General features: G+C 32.8%; 2 protein-coding genes across 2 annotated transcripts in view; both read left to right on the plus strand.

Annotated features, from left to right (window-relative positions):
* Positions 1 to 6099, plus strand: part of LOC148944177 (low-density lipoprotein receptor-related protein 2-like) — a 78077-nt gene extending 71978 nt beyond the window's left edge. The window contains exons 12-14 of the mRNA XM_089099853.1: positions 2615 to 2722; positions 4629 to 4882; positions 5879 to 6099. Of these exons, the coding sequence (XP_088955979.1) occupies positions 2615 to 2722; positions 4629 to 4882; positions 5879 to 6099 (583 nt within the window). The remainder of the gene's footprint in view (positions 1 to 2614; positions 2723 to 4628; positions 4883 to 5878) is intronic.
* Positions 2572 to 16924, plus strand: part of mgl (low-density lipoprotein receptor-related protein megalin) — a 139259-nt gene continuing 124906 nt past the window's right edge. The window contains exons 1-7 of the mRNA XM_089100831.1: positions 2572 to 2722; positions 4629 to 4882; positions 7324 to 7764; positions 9520 to 9779; positions 12932 to 13145; positions 14818 to 14957; positions 16672 to 16808. Of these exons, the coding sequence (XP_088956957.1) occupies positions 7368 to 7764; positions 9520 to 9779; positions 12932 to 13145; positions 14818 to 14957; positions 16672 to 16808 (1148 nt within the window). The 5' untranslated portion in view covers positions 2572 to 2722; positions 4629 to 4882; positions 7324 to 7367. The remainder of the gene's footprint in view (positions 2723 to 4628; positions 4883 to 7323; positions 7765 to 9519; positions 9780 to 12931; positions 13146 to 14817; positions 14958 to 16671; positions 16809 to 16924) is intronic.

Genomic DNA, 16924 nt, shown 5'->3' on the forward strand with positions numbered 1-16924 from the left:
ATCATTTTTTGTTTTTATCATTATTATCAATTTCTTTCTTTTTTGCGGTGGACAGGTTTTTAATGTACTCCCATTTTTATCATTTTCTATAATTTTTATCATTTTCATCATTTTATGTTTTTATCATTATTATCAATTTCTTTCTTTTTAGCGGTGGACGAGTTTTTAATGTACTCCCAGCAGAAGTTTATTAAAGGGCGTGTGATCCTACCTGTTCACGACACGTTCGATGATGCAATTTCTCCCATAGTATCTCGAACTGCTCGGTTTGTTGGGCTTGATTTCGATTTTTATGATGATTGGATTTACTACTCTGATGTAATTTTGGATGTTATCTACAGGGTAAAAAGGAATGGAACAGGTTGGTGACTTTTTTCTCTTTTCTAATCCATTTCAGTCTTTTATATTTTGTTATTCTATAACCTTTTTTTTTACAGTCTAATACAATAGTGTATCCAGAATAACCTTTTTTTACAGTCTAATACAATAGTGTATCCTATGTTATTTCTCTTTTCGTTGCAGAAATTAACGATTAACAATTGCATCAAATGAAAATTAAATTTAAAATTATTTAAAAATAATATAATTAACAATTAATTTTAGTAGATAAATAAAAAATTAGTAATAATAGATAAGAAATTTATCTATTTCTTTAATTTTAATTTATTTAATTAAATTAATTTAATTATTATCTTAGATTAAGTAGGCTACTATAGAAATTAATTAATTAAACATAATTAATTAATAATAATAGTTAAACATTTAAAATGTGGAATTTGGATGAAAATACAAGTTCTGATCGAACCTGAAAGGCATTCTAGAAAAAAAATATTAATTCATTTTCAAAATTTGACGCTGCCTATGGAACGGAATATGCTCCGGGCGATTACATAATATAATGTTTGCTAGCTTGTATAACATATTTGCTATATAACGCTCATATAAAGTATAATATAACGCTTACTAGCTAAAGTCATGAGTTTTGCTAGCGTGAGAGGTTCTGCGACGTAGTCTCAAAGCACCATTATCACCAAAATCAGGAAGCAAAAGCTTTTGAGGTTTAATATATGGGTTATTTTAGTTCTGTGGAAAGCGGAACATATATTAATTAAGGATCATATTTAGTATGTTCTGCAATTTTTTGCAACTTTTCTATCCAAATTTCAGCTCGAGAAAGCATGTGTAACTTTAACTCTATTGATTGCGAAACACATGTCAACTAAGGACAATAATTCTTATGTTCTGGTATGTTGCTATGTTTCAATGGGATATTTATTTCTTGTGCAGTAGCTAAACAACTTCATTTTTTAGAAAACTTTAGTGAGTTTTAATTTAGTTTTAATTTTCGCTCGAAAAAAGTATTTGTAATTTTAATTCTGTGCATCAAAGAACGTACGTGAAATAACTGTAATATTTGGTACGTCCAAATATTTTCTTTTCATGTGAAGTATAATCAAAATTAGTTTAGTTTTTAACTTTAGCTCGAGAAAGCATGTGTAACTTTAACTCTATTGATTGCGAAACACATGTCAACTAAGGACAATAATTCTTATGTTCTGGTATGTTGCTATGTTTCATTGGGATGTGTCTTCTTTGTGTAACATAAGCTAAATAAATTTATTTTTTTAATTTTAAAAAAGCACGTGTAGATATAGTTCTGGATACTGTGGAATATATGTTAAATAAGTGCAACCGTTTTGTTTCGTGTGTTTCTTTTCTGCGCAACTCTTACACAATAAGTTTAGTTTCTAATTTGAGATCGAGAAAATATGTGTAAGTTTAATTCCGTATATTGCAGAACATCGCCCAAATAAGGGCATTGTTTTGTATGTTTCACTAATATTGCGGAACTAGTAATGATTGGTATGTTCTGGTTTGTTGGTATGGTATCTTGGTATGTTTTGCTAATATGTTTCTTTTTTGTGGAGCCTTAATTAAATCACTTTACTTTTTAATTTTGAGAAATCTCGTGTAAATGTAATTTCGGATATTGCGGAACATATGCTAAATAAGGACAACCGGTTTTGTTCCGTGAGTTTATTTTCCGCGCCACCTTAACATAACGAATTTAGTTTTCAATTTTAGCTTGAGAGAGAATGCGTAACTTTAATTCTGTATATTGCAGAACATGTTCCAACAGAACAAAAGCAGAACAATTAAGGGAATTGCTTTGTATGTTCTAACATCTTGGTATGGTATATTTGTATGTTTCACTAATATGTCTTTTTTTGTGGAACCTTGACTAAATCACTTCACTTTTTAATTTTTAGAAAGCTCGTGTAAGTTTAATTTTGAATATCGTGGAATAAATGTTAAGTAAGGACAAGCGGTTTTGTTCCGCAAGTTTCTTTTCTGCGGAACTCTTACACAACAAATTCAGTTTTTAATTTCAGCTCCTGAGAGAATACGTAACTATAATTCTGTCAATTGTAGAACACACTTAAAATACAATGTTTAGTGCGTTCTGTGGCCAATTGTTTTGAGCGTCACTACCCCTATAAAATTTAATTCGCGTTTTAATTTTAGCTCGCGAAAGCGTACTGGCGTCCCAAAATGAAGGCGTTGAAGGCTTGGCTTACGATTTTGCTTGAAAGAACCTTTACTATATTGACAGCCGCAAGGGAACTCTAAATGTTTTAAGCACCCGCAATTCGACCTATAGAAGAACGCTTTTGAAGAATCTTAAGAGGCCTCGAGCACTAGTTGTCCATCCCAACAGAGGGTAAGTTTCAGAGAATTTGCTAAACAGGAATGAAAAGCCTAATGAAATAATAATAATATTATATAGTATAATATAATATTTTAAATAATAAAATTTATCATATAATAATAAATAAACAAAATAATAATAAACAATGAAATAATAATAATAAAAAAACCGAAATTAAAATTTATTCTGTTTTTTGGTGCTGAAGACAACTTGGCGGATATCCAAGCCAAATATCTGTTTTGATCCGTTTAGATTTTTTCTACCCACTGTTTAATATTACCCTCGTTTTCTCGGTTATTTAATTATATTGTTTTGTTTTCTTTGTTTGTCATAGGTCATGCATAACCAGTTTGGTCTTAGAATGTATTTTTTAGGAGTTGCTGTTTTTCTGAAAACACTGAGGATGGCCAGGATGCCCTGAAAAACTGTTAGATTGAGCGTCAGATTGAAATTATTATCCATACTGTTGATTCCTATGTGAAAATAGTATCAAAAACAGCAAGAGATATAGTTCCAAAATTCATTATGTGCTTAATTGTCAACAGTAACTATAATGAGAAAAAGGTTGAGATGGCTAGGACACGTTTTACGGATGAAGGATGACAGATTGCTGAAGATTATCCTTTTTGGCCAACTATCTAGTGTTAAAGGGGAAGCAGGTCATCTGCGGTTGGGGTGGGGGATGTTGTAAAGAAAGATTAAACGGAAATTCGTACTTCCAGGGAGGGTGTAAAGAGGGAGGCTTTGCGTAAATTAGGACGGAGGAGGAGCATGCGTAGCCGTGTTGGCCTCAGGCGGCTTGGTGCTATGTTGAGTTGTTATTAGTAGCAGTAAAAATCTCATTCAGACTGAAATACTTGCGAAGTTAAATCTTAAAGAGACCGCTCTTTACTACAGATTAGTTACTTGAACTTCAATCCTCCTTCTCTAGAAAGGAGACCCATACCCACTGTACTAGGGTACCCATAGCTGCTAATAGTTTCAGATTTATTATCATTTTTGACGTTATAATACGTCCTAATATGATCCGTAAGGTTTATTATTTTCTGTCAATAGCTACAGGAACAATGATTCAGAATACCAGATAGAAGTTTTGTGTTTTTATTAGTTACACAAAAGCCAGTTGATTAAGCAATTTCCTTTAAAATGAGTCCTTAAACAGCCCTCTATGATGATCCAATACCCCGCTAGCAGTGGAAAATAAAATAGGCCTACAGATATTTCGTAGGCAAAAGAAGTGATTTATCCTGTTGTTCACCGGATGTTCCTTGTTGTTCAAGCTAATCGACTAAGTTCCTTAGCTTGAACTTGGTCCCTCAAGCTATGGGACTATAAGTTTCTAGTTTAAGGTTTTCAGCCAATGTAATTCTAATGGTCTACTTTATGTTTTGATCCGACACCCATCATTAATATCTCATATAACGAATCCCAGGGTATACACGAAAAAGGGATGGGGGGGGGGGGCTTGTGTACTCCCCTTCCTGAAATGTTGTGCTCGCGTAATTGTTTTCTCTGGGCATACCTGGGTACTGTTACTCTATTTAAAGGCAGTTTTTTTTCGAGGATTTTTTTCTTACCATTTTATTGGGGGAAGGGGGGTGATCATGGTTGCAGCAGAAGCTGCACCCTAGTGAAGAATTTAAAGAAGAGGCGTTGGTTCTCTTATCTCAAATTGCTTCTTTTTATTTCTTAACGTGTTTTGATTTGACAATGTTATATTTATGATCTGTTTAAATTATCATTTTATTCTTTATTAGAAAAGATGTTTTAACTTATTTGGGTAAATCTATTTCCTATCAATGTATTGGGATGAAGAAGGAGCGTGTACAGCTGATGTTACCCTTCAGTGAGTTGTTGGCAGTATTTACTATCAATTTGATATACCGTGTAGTTATTTTAATAACGGATTCTATTTCAGGTATATCTTCTATTCTGAATGGGACCGACCAGCCAACATTAGTCGGGCATATCTAGATGGCACAAATATCACTGTGTTCAAAAATCTTTTATTGGGCTGGCCCAACGGGTTGGCCATTGACTATACAGCAGACCGTCTATACTGGTGTGATGCCTTACTCGATCATATTCAACATTCAAACTTAGATGGGGGTGATGTTAAAACAATCAGTTCGAGATTGATCAGGCACCCATTTTCACTCGTTGTTTACAAAGGTATATTTCAACTATTATACATTATACCTAATATATACTGCACATACAAGGCCGTATCCAGGGGGGGGGGGTTAGGGGGTTTAACCCCCCTCCGAAATGTTTTTCCGACTCGTAAATACGTAACAAAATGAATATAAACAAATTTTTGATGTGTTTTTAAAAGCGTTTTCTGTAAACACCCCCCCCCCCCTTAAAAAATCTTTTTGTAAAACCCCCGAAAAAAAAATCCTGGATACGACCTTGTGCACATATTATACTTATTACACATATTACATAATATTTTCCATCGTTGTTTACAAAGGTATATTTCAACTATTATACATTACACCTAATACTGAGAACCGCTGATACTAAGATCCACAGGCCTACCTGATAAGTATTGTTCAATTTTCAAAAGCTATATGATGGTATGGAGAGCTGCGTGCAAGTCAATGGAAGACGCAGCCCCACATTTTCAGTGAAAGCAGGCGTCCGGCAGTGTTGCGCCGCCGCTCCCGAGCTGTTCAACTGCATGATAGACTAAATCATGTCTTGTATGACAAATCGCCTTCAATTTGGTCTCCAGTTTGGAGACCATTTACTTACTGATGCTGACCTCGCTGATGTTATAGCCTTAGTCGTGGACACCATTGAAAAAATCGCCAAAGCTTTCCATGTGCTTTCAGAAGAAGCCTCGAAACGTGGTCTGTGGATCAACTGACAGAAAACCAAAGTTATGTCCATTGAGCCCCTACGTCACTTTTTACTGGAGTGTCAGCAGTTGTTGGGAGGCTGTATAGCATTATGCGAAAACCCAATATAAGCCACTGTGCTAAAATGCGTATTTACAACGCTTCAGTCAGCACCGTGCTGCTATATAAAGAAGAGACGTGGTCAGCCTCAAAATTTGTCTTCTACATCGTTGATGTCGCGCGAAAAAATATCTTCGAAGAATCGAGGGTCTCTTATGGCCTGACTTTGTTACCAACCAGACTATTCTGTCACGTACTTCACAAGCTCCTTTCTCGACGAAGCTTACACAACGCACGGTTAGCTGGTATGGCCACCTTCGTGTGCCACATGACGCACCAGCGCGGATTGTGTTTGACTTTGACCCCACCCTGTACGGATGGAAACGTCCCAGAGGACACCTCCTACTAATGGAAAGACAAAGGCAACGAACTCGTTGTCGAAGCCCGCATCCCAGTGGAAGAAGTCGCGAACCTGGCAAGCGATAGGTCAGCCTAAAGGAGCCTCGTCTCATAGTTCTGTACATCATCCTGCCAAGAGCCGTAAGTCAAGACGTCACACTTGACCTGTTCTCATATGTGAAATTGTAATATTATTTATGAAATAAGTAAATCTATTTGGATTAAATGAAGATTGGAAAAACAAGATTTTTTCCGCTTCCAACGCATCGTCTTTGGGAGGATTAATTCTGCTAATCCTCTTACATGTTATAAATCTGTCTATTTAACGCAATATTCGTTTTAAGAAACACCCAACCGAGATTTTTATTTGATCCTACTACTGTGCATCTTGAAGTCAAATGCTTTAATTTGTGCAAACCTTTAATTTGTGCATTTTTTTTTAATTGGAAAGGTGTGTCGCACTGATTCAAAAAAATAAGTTGAACAGTAAGTAAGAGGCTCAGGGGTATTCGTAACAACCCCTTTATTTCTCATCTCTGCCTAACTTGACTAATAAATGCCGAAGCGGATGACCTTGAATCGTTTTAAGGATAGGAAAATCCTTTGCAAGAAACAATAAAATAGTATAAACAGTAAAAACTGTAAAAAGCAAAAGCAGTAATTAAAAATACGAAATTATCATAAACCAAACACTCTTATAACAAGACAATTGAAGAGAAAATAACTCTTCGCCATAAACTGAAATCTTTTTCGGTGCTTATATCTTGCACAAACATGGAATGTTTACTACATCCTAGGCAAATTTTTGCTTCAAAGCTAGCAGTAATTTCTCTTAAAAAACAGCAAAAAACTGTCAAAAACAAACTGTAACACAGCTTTCAGTAATTTTTGGAAAATGCGGAATTTTTAGATCCCAACGGCTAGCGTAACCATTTAAAATTGAAGTAAGACGCGGTATTTTCTAACAAAGTTTGAAAATTTTTAAACGAGATAAATGGAGTTACCCTTTTATCGTTGCTTAGAAAGGGCCCTATTTTAGTTTCGGGGCTTGTTTTAAGGTTTGGTTGTTATATTATCCTTTGGACTCTTATCTATATTTTTTAATGTTTGCACTGAAGAGGTTCAAACGGAGGTCTTGACCAAATATGTGCTCCTCTTAGTTCCTCTTTTAATCCTCTTTGTTTTTATCACCTTCTGTCATTATCCTCGTTTCTCTCTTCTTTACGATTATTTCGTTTTAAATGAGGATTGGCAATTTAATTGTTTAGCACAAACTAACATGACAAATCTAAGATTTCTTTTTCGTTTCAGATTTACTTTACATCACAGACTGGCGGCTAGATGGCATTGTACGAATGAATAAACAAACTGGCGCTGGCGAGAAGGTTATCATCCAAGTTCAAGATAACAACAGACTTTATAGCATTAAAGTATTCTCGTACAGAAATCAGCCTATAGTACAAGGCCATCCCTGTGCATTTAGTAATGCTGGATGTCAGAAATTTTGCTTCACCATCCCAGCCAAAACAAACTCATCTGAACTTGTAGGAAAATGTGGCTGCCCTTATGGTGAAATGCTGACAACTGATGAAAAAACGTGCATAGCTGACCCAGCAGCGGAGCCTTTAACCCCTGCATGTCCTAATTCATGGGATTTCACGTGTGAGAATCAGAGATGTATTCCCAAGACATGGGTGTGTGATGGTGATGACGACTGCCTAGATGGCTCTGACGAGGCACAAAATTGCACAAGTAAGTCGTGATTATCTTCATAAATGACAAAGAACGTCAAAATCGTCAAAATAAAACAAAACACTTTCCGTCCGTAAAAAAATGCTTTTCGTCCGTGACGCTTTCGCTTTCGTCCGTAACGCTAAACAAAATGCTTTTCGTCCGTGACGTTTTAACTTTCGTCCGTAACGCTAAACAAAACGCTTTTTGTCCATGACGTTTTCACTTTCGTCCGTAACGCTAAACAAAACGCTTTTCGTCCGTGACGTTTTCACTTTCGTCCGTAACGCTAATCAAAACGCTTTTTATCCTTAAAAACTTGACATTTGCCCACTATTGGCAAAGCTCATTGGCTTCATTGTGCCTCAAAACTGCAATTTTCAAAGATTTTCTTTCGGAAGTTTTTAGGGCAGCGCTATATTTTTGTCAGTATTGTTACGTTCAACCGTGAAAACATGAATAAGCAAAACTAATCAGTTAAATTAACAGCGCTTTTTGTTTGTAAAAATTCAAACATTAACAATATGTTTATTTCTAAAGATACCTAAGGAAAGCTATGTAAAGATACCTAATTTTCCATAGAAATTGAGTTGACAATTTTTCCGAATTTTTTAAGACATTTGTGGTTGTGTAAATTTCCACTTAGCCAATTCAAACAACTGGATTTCACTTTCACGATTTAGATTTAGTGCTTCTTACCGTAGTTCTAAGATCCACCTTCCTAATCTTCTATAATGTTCTCAACTGCGAAAACCACCCCATATTCGGCATTTGTAGATTTTTTCTGCACTCACCTTCTTTACTAACAGTTGCAACCAGGGTAAATGGAGCTATTGACTTGGTCAATTTTCTCAGTACCTCATTTAGTCATTTCAGTACCATATAAACAACAATGTCAAAAGGATTGAGTAAAAATTGCCCCTCTCCCCTAGATTAAAAAAAAGAAATTTTTACCTCCCTCTCCATTGCCCTGAATTGACGTCAGTGAATACACTCAATTAACTCTCGTTTACTGAATTAACTGAATTGACAAAAAAAAAACTCCCGTTTTGATTTATATATATTATCCGTTCTTGTAATCAGGGAATAATCAGATAAACTTGTAGATGTAGCTTGTAGATGAAATCTAAAAGCCTGAATTTAGAGTCTTATTGATGACAAACTCTACCAGTTGAGCTAACGGGCTGGCCATCTGGTTTTACGTATTTAATATATTTATATTTAAAAGATATCTTTAATTTCCCTCATTCTCCCCTTGATTTAAAAAAATATATATATATCTTCATTGAAAAGCGGCGTTTTCTTGGTATTTTCATTCAAGGTTTTAAAAAAATAGTCCTTCCCCTAAATTTTGAAAAAAAGACATTTGCGGATTCCCCTACATTTCCATAAATTTGCGCTGCTGAATTGACTCAATCAAATATGGAAATACGAAAATCCCCTAAATTTTGAAAAAAAGACATTTGCGGATTCCCCTGCATTTCCATAAATTTGCGCTGCTGAATTGACTCAATAAAATATGGAAATACGAAAATCCCCTAGATTTTGAAAAAAAGACTTTTGCGGATTCCCCTACATTTCCATAAATTTGCTCTGCTGAATTGACTCAATCAAATATGGAAATACGAAAAGGGATCCATCTGGCCTTGCTATTATTATTTAATTTCTAGTCAATATAAGTAATATTAGGTCAACTACTATATCAAAATGTTAACTTATCTTCAGGATGACTTTTTTCAGGCCATTTTTATTATATGTTTTTTTTCTGCTTTATAGAGCCAACATGCTCCGCCGACGAGTTTCGATGCGCTTCTGGGCGGTGCATCCCCTCCTCTTTCCGCTGTGACTCAGATAATGACTGTGGAGACTTTAGTGATGAACAAGGCTGTGGGAATGTTACTTGTGAGTCAACTCAATTCGCATGTGATAATGGACGTTGTATCCCGCAAACTTGGAAGTGTGACTCAGAGAACGATTGTGGCGACGGATCAGACGAGGGAGATTTTTGTTCAGAGAAGACTTGCAGCTATTTCCAGGTAATTAGTCAAAGATCATTAGGGCACAGAGTAATAAATAATAAAGATGCTTTTTAGGGGGGGGAGGGGGGGTAAAAAAAGAGCAGACTAATACTAGTTTCGCGTGTTTTCCTCAGAGGTCCTAAGACGTTTTTTGGATAAATTTTCCCTTCTTGGTATAAGTCAATTCACCGGAGTCTTTAGTTTATAGCACAATTGTCAATTCTTGTGTATATTGATAGAGAAACAGAAAGTCAATGTAAATATATTGTTTCCTGCGGTATGATAAACTATACAGATATAACTTTTTTGTAGTTCAACTTCATTTAATACAATTTTTTTCTTTTCTTATTGTCAAAGAGGAGTTTTGGCTTCTTAACAATTTCTTTTACAAAACTAATTTTCGATTTTTCCTATGTTATAAATAAGCCTATACATCTTCATAGTGTAGTTATGTCAATCTGACCATAGTGAAGTTAATAATAGAAACACTGAGAAGAAAATATCTGAATCTTTTTGCAGTCAAACTTTGTTCTATATTTTATTTCCTTGGGAAACTTTTGGCGTTTTATTTTTCAGTTTTTCGGATTTTACATATCAACGAAAGAAGAAACATTTGCTATCACTCAAAGCTAAGATTCAGTTCTATTTCAGTTCTGCTGAATTAATCTTTGAAATTCAGCAGAACTGAAATCAGCAGAACTGTGTACAAGGTTTTTTAGATTAAAAATACTTTGAAAATTGGTTGAAAATCGTTGAAAAAAGGATAATATATTATATTTTTATATTATAATAATTTTTATATTGGCTGCACAATCTTAGATTCTTCTCGAAAACAAGTCTGAGTTAATATCCAGAGCCGAATTAGGTTTTTCTTGGGGGGGGGGGGGGCAAATGTAGACTTTGCCACTCCCTTCCGCATCATCAATACTATAAATATTACAGTTTTTTCCCAAAAATATTACAATTTAAGCTTGTTTTGCCGCGCCCCGGGCATGTCTCCCGGGTCGTTTGCCCCATCTAGCCCGCTTAGATTTGGCCCTAGTAATATGATAATTCTGACTGTCTGAATGAATAGATAAGAAACTTATGAGTCAAATAATATAAATTTATCATTTTTTTTTGCATTTGATATATATCATTCATCATATATCATTTGATCAGTATACCATTTGGTCATTTTGGTTTAAGTTACAGCTGCAGGCCTGTCGCGAATTTGTTCGTTTTTAGGGGAAAAATATGGCTTACATAATAAGTATTTGTTATTTTCAAACAATTTTGCCGAATGGGGGGGGGGGCTTTTTTTTAGTAGTAGGCCTGATTGATAGGTCCATTAGTGGGTTTAATTGGGCAAATTTCTTCCTTGGGCAATTGAAATCTTACTCACGAAGTGAAATTTAACTCCTGCCGCAACCTTCGTCAAGCAGCTGGTATTTTAGTGACGCACTTTTGTCCACGAGAAATGCATTCTGGGTACTTCTTAAAATATATTTATAATATATAATATATAATATATTTATAATATAATACATTTATAATATAATTTTAATATATATATATAATATTTAAAATATATGCTTCTTAAAATATATGCTTTTACTAACATGTTTCGTTTTGGAGAGTAACTGTGAAATAAAAACTGTGCTTTTTCTTGGTTGCTTAAGTTCTAGGGCAATATCTAGAGCAACTGGTAAAATTTTCAACTTAAATTATATCGATTCTGTATATCGAAGAACTCAAAAATGAACGCTCAATTATGCTACTGTTATTATCACAAAAACACACAAAAAAGGATCACTTTTTAAAAGCTCTTACGAAATATAGCAAGGAGTTTTCAAATTTATTCGTGCGGCCCTTGATGGGCTGTAGTTTATTCTGATCCGTAATAATTTTGCTGATCGGTGTGGAATATGGAAGAAGAGATCGGTGCTTCTTGTTTGCTAATGTCACAACTTTGTCAATCTAACAGTTGTATTCAGTCATATTCAAATCAAGTAGGGGCTCAAAACTCCTACCACAACCTTACTTAAGCTTTTCGCATTCTAGTAACGTACGTTTTTGTTCTTACCACGAGAAACGCCTTTTGGGTAATTCTCAATATATATTCATATTCGTATATCGAATTCGTATATCGAAAAACTCAAAAATGAACGCTAAATTATGCTATATTTAAAATCACAAAAAAGAACTAAAAAAGAGGTCACATCTTAAACGCACTTAGGAAATAATGCACGAAGGAGTTTTCAAGTCTGTCCGTGCAACCCTTGACGGGTTGCAGTTTGTTCTGATCCGTGGTGAATCTGCTGATCGGTGTGGATTATGAGAGAATAGATCGGTTCTTCTCGTTTTGCTAATATCACAGTTTTTTTTATCTAACGGTTGTTTTCATGGGGTAAAAGCAAGAAAATTTAATTGCATGTTTAGAAGAAGAATTTGATTCCAGTGGTGCGAATTAATGAAAACTTGGGGGAGAGGGAGGCAAGGATCTTTTTTCAATTTTTGAATGAAGATACGAAACAACGGTATTTTTCGGAATACAGTTTTGTTTCAATACTTTAAAGGAAAATACCGAAAAAAAGCATTTTCCGCAACCTATGGATGTGGGACAATTGCCTCACTTTTTCGAATGTTATTATTAAATTTCGTTGTCAATCGAGAATCGGGCAAGTTCAAGAACTGAAGAGGAGTTTAGTAGTTTCTGCACCGGGGTCCAGGTGCTATTTTAGTTGCGTATGTTTTTGAACATCTGTTATTCCCGCTGACATTCTGAGTTATTATGTTATTCTGAGATGTAATTCAGTAACTCAGTATGTTATTCAGTTCTCATGTTATTATCTAACAGATATGCCATATCTGTTATTCTGAGTTTGGGGAACCGAAACAGGACAGCGGCACGAGGATAGGTCCAATGTATAACTAAATATATAACAATAAGTAATATATAACTATAATAATATATAACAATAAATACATAGGCCAAAAATATAGACCACAAATATGTCTAATTTAAGTCATCCAAAACTCCCAATTAAATTCACCCTTTTGAGTATAATTCTTCAATGAAGTTGCATATACTGAAAACATGTGTAACTCTATCCCAAAATTCAGTTAGTTGTAGTTCAGTTAGTAGTTCAAATCGTAATTGAACTAATTCTCTACCCCAACTCTTCCAGTTCACTTGTCCCCGAAGTGGACACTGTATACCCCAGTCCTGGGTATGCGATGGTGATAATGACTGTTTTGACAATGCTGACGAACAGGGTTGTCCACCTATCAGCTGTTCTTCACAGCAGTGGAAATGTTCAACGAGTAAACAGTGTATTCATGAATCATATAGATGTGATGGTATTCCTGATTGTGATGATGGATCAGATGAAGTGCAGTGTTGTAAGTTACTGCATTACTGTTGCTCAATTTTTAATTTCGCTTTTTTCTATTTAATGATGGTAAAACAATAGGCTAAATAGAAGGTTTGAACTTGCAACCTGATACTTGTATAGCTAAGTTTCTGTTTTTCAGTTGTCTCCTCTAGAAACTTTAATTTCTTCTTTAAACTCCTCTAGGAACTTTAATAGGATTTTTTTTCCTAGAGGAAAAGTTCCTCTATGAACTTTAATTTAAATGATTCTAAAATAAAATCTGAGTAGAAACTTGAAATTTGCAAGGAATTTTCATATTTAGTGTATAATTGGTATTCTGAATTATAGTTATTTCAGTTTTATTTCAGTTATTTCAGTTTATTCATTATAACTATTTCAGCTTAGATAAATTTACTTAGCGCCTCTACTGAATAATTGTACTTAATGTGTAATTTATATTCTGTCATACAGTTTAATTATTTCAATTCGGTTAAATTTATCAAGCCCTTCTACTAAATATTTGTATTTAATATATAATTTATATTCTGAAAAATGATTTAATTATTTCAGGTCGGTTAAATTTACTTTGCGTCTCTACTAAATATTTGCACTTAATATATAATTAATATTCTGAAATACAGTTTAATTATTCAGTTCGGCTAAATTTATGTAGCGCTTCTGCTGAATATTTGTATTTAATATATAATTTATATTCTGAAAAATACTTTAGTTATTTAAGTTTGGTTTAATTTACTTAGCACCTTTACTGAATATTAGTATTAAATATATATTTATATTCTGAAATATAATATAACTATTTGGTTTCAGCTAATTTTTTTTCTCTTTTTTGGCTGCATTTGTTTACTTAGAGTTGTTTTGCGATCTAGCTCTTTTGACTTCACATAGTTCTTACGTAAAATATTTTATAGCGAGGAGTGACGAAAAAATGAGCTTGCTAATATGACCACACTAGGTTCCAGGACATATAGAATAAGTTAACTATTTTCTTCATTTCTATATGAATAATTAATTTAGAATTATGTTTTTTTCCTGTTTAAGTGAAAATTTTATCACCTTTATTTTTCAAAAATACAGTAAATATGTCAATTAGTTTAGTGTTAACGCACCACTACCCCTCGCCCTGGTAAAATGCCTGCCTATGACTAGTGATTATCGCAAACAGTAAATAACTAAAATGACGGCTGCCTATGTATGTCTACTCCTCATTTTTCTCTGTTCTTTTTTCTTTATTTTCTCTTTCTTTATTATCCCTTACCATGGATAAATGCCCTGCTAAGCTCATGACATTGTCTTTCGTTCTTCTATTTTTGTTGAGTTTCCACTCTATTTCACTTCTCTATTTTTATTTGTTTGTTAATTTATTTTTTAGTGTTTGTTAATTTTTTTGTTTGTTAGTTTTTTATTTGTTAATTTTTATTTGTTTTTGCTATCATCCTTGAGTTCTTTCTTCGTTTTTTTTATGTTTCTTTATTCATTCTTTCTTTAATTCTTCAATTTCAATTCTTTCTTCATGTTTCACCAATATAAGGAGATCAAAATGTATGCCAATAATTAATTCCACTCACCGTTTTGTAATTTACTCATTTAATTTAATTGTTTTGTAAAAAAAAAGAACTATGTAAGCTTATGTAAATAATTTGCAACAGAATTTCTCACCAGTTTATGAACTATTTTTCTAGCCTCTGGTGGCCCTGCTCAGTTTAATCCGGAAAAACAGTTCCAGTGCGTTGGCTCAAGAACTTTGATACCTAGAGGATGGTACTGTGATGGCGCTATTGATTGCGAAGATGGCTCTGATGAACCTTCCACCTGTAGCCAGGTAATTATTTAATGACGTTGATACAAATGTTTTTGATTTCAATTAAATTTTAAATTAAACTTGAATTTTAAACTAAATTTAGATATGGAATTTGAAGTTAGATCAAGCTATATTTGATAAAGTCTGATAAAACCATGTCAAGGATATAATAAAATAATGCCTTACGTACCCTGGCCTAGAATTAGCCCCCCCCCCCAAAAAAAAAAAAATCCTAAAACGTAAAATTATGTTGTTTGCTATTCCTTTCCTACTGAAAGTTCACTTTTTCAGTTTTTCTTAACTAAAAAAAAAACAAACAATTGTACATGAAGCTTTTCCTAAGTACTGAAAGAACAACAGAAACTTTTGCTTAATAAGTCCCTCTTAGTAGTTTGTTAATTAGTTAATTAGTAGTTTGTTAATTTTGTTAGTAGTTAGTTTGTTATATATAGCTTTTTAAGGCAGGAACCAGTGCGAGTAAGTGCAAAAACTATCTAACTATGAGGCAAACTGTAAAAAACATAATGAAAGATATAAACATTCAACCGTGGTTTATGATATAAAAGGTGCCTTTATATCGTATATCGATGTGTATACATATACCCGTCGCATATCGATGTGTATACCCGTCGTATTTGTTGTCATATACCCATATGTACCCGTCGCATATGTGGCATATCGATATGTATACTATTAGTTTCCCGTACTAATAGATGCCATAAAATTTGTTTTACTTTCTATATTAACTTCAACTACACCAATTTTAGATTTGGATCCTTTATTTTGTCATAGTCTATTTATTAATTTTGTTTTATTTGTTAATTTATAGTCTATTAATTAATTTATTATATAGTCTATTTCATTATATAGTCTATTTAGTACATTTATTCTTTAGTCTATTTATTATCTAATCTATTTAGTCTATTTTATAAAGTCTATTTATTAATTTATTATATAGTTTAGTATGCTATATAGTCTATTTAGCCTATTTTACATAATCTATCTATTATTTTTTTATTTTGTTTCGTTTATTAATTTATAGTCTAAATATTATAGTTTATTATTTTTTCATATAGTGTATTTTATTATATATTTTATTTAGTCTATTTTATATAATCAGTTTAATAATTTTGTTTTATTTATTCATTTATAGTCTATTTATTATAGTCTAGTTAGTCTATTTTATATAGTTTATTAATTAATTTATTATATAGTGTATTTTACTATATAATCTATTTAGCCTATTTTACATAATCTATCTGTTATTTTTAAAATTTTGTTTCGTATATTAATTTATAATCTATTTATTATAGTTTATTTATTAATTTATCATAATGTGTATTTTATTATATATTTTATTTAGTATATTTTATATAATCAGTTTATTAATTTTGTTTTATTTATTCATTTATAGTCTATTTATTATAGTCTAGTTAGTCTATTTTATATAGGCTATTTATTAATTAATTATATAGTGTATTTATATAGTCTATATAGTCTATTTATAGTCTATATAGTCTATTTAGCCTATTTTACATAATCTATCTATTATTTTTTAAATTTTGTTTCGTTTATTAATTTATAGTCTATTTATTATAGTTTATTTATTATAATGTGTATTTTATTATATATTTTATTTAGTCTATTTTATATAATCTATTTATTAATTTTGTTTTACTTATTCATTTATAGTCTATTAAATCTATTTTATATAATCTATTAATTTTGATTCTAGGCTGCTTGTCCTGCAAACTATTATCGATGCAACAACACAAAATGTATATTCAAGGGATGGGTGTGTGACGGAAGAGATGACTGTGGTGATGGGTCTGACGAGGATAGCACACACGCCTGCGTTAAAGTTGCACCGAGGTAAGCAATAAGATAAGATTTATTCTTCAGAAAGATCTATTACAAGTCCTGATGGGTTGAATTTGCATTTCTAAACTAAATCTGGGCTATCGTAACAACTAAATAGGTTGAAAACA

This window comes from Artemia sp. Qi Xiang Cuo, chromosome 14 (assembly GCF_049724085.1).
Source record: "Artemia sp. Qi Xiang Cuo chromosome 14, ASM4972408v1, whole genome shotgun sequence".
NCBI lineage: Eukaryota > Metazoa > Arthropoda > Branchiopoda > Anostraca > Artemiidae > Artemia > Artemia sp. Qi Xiang Cuo.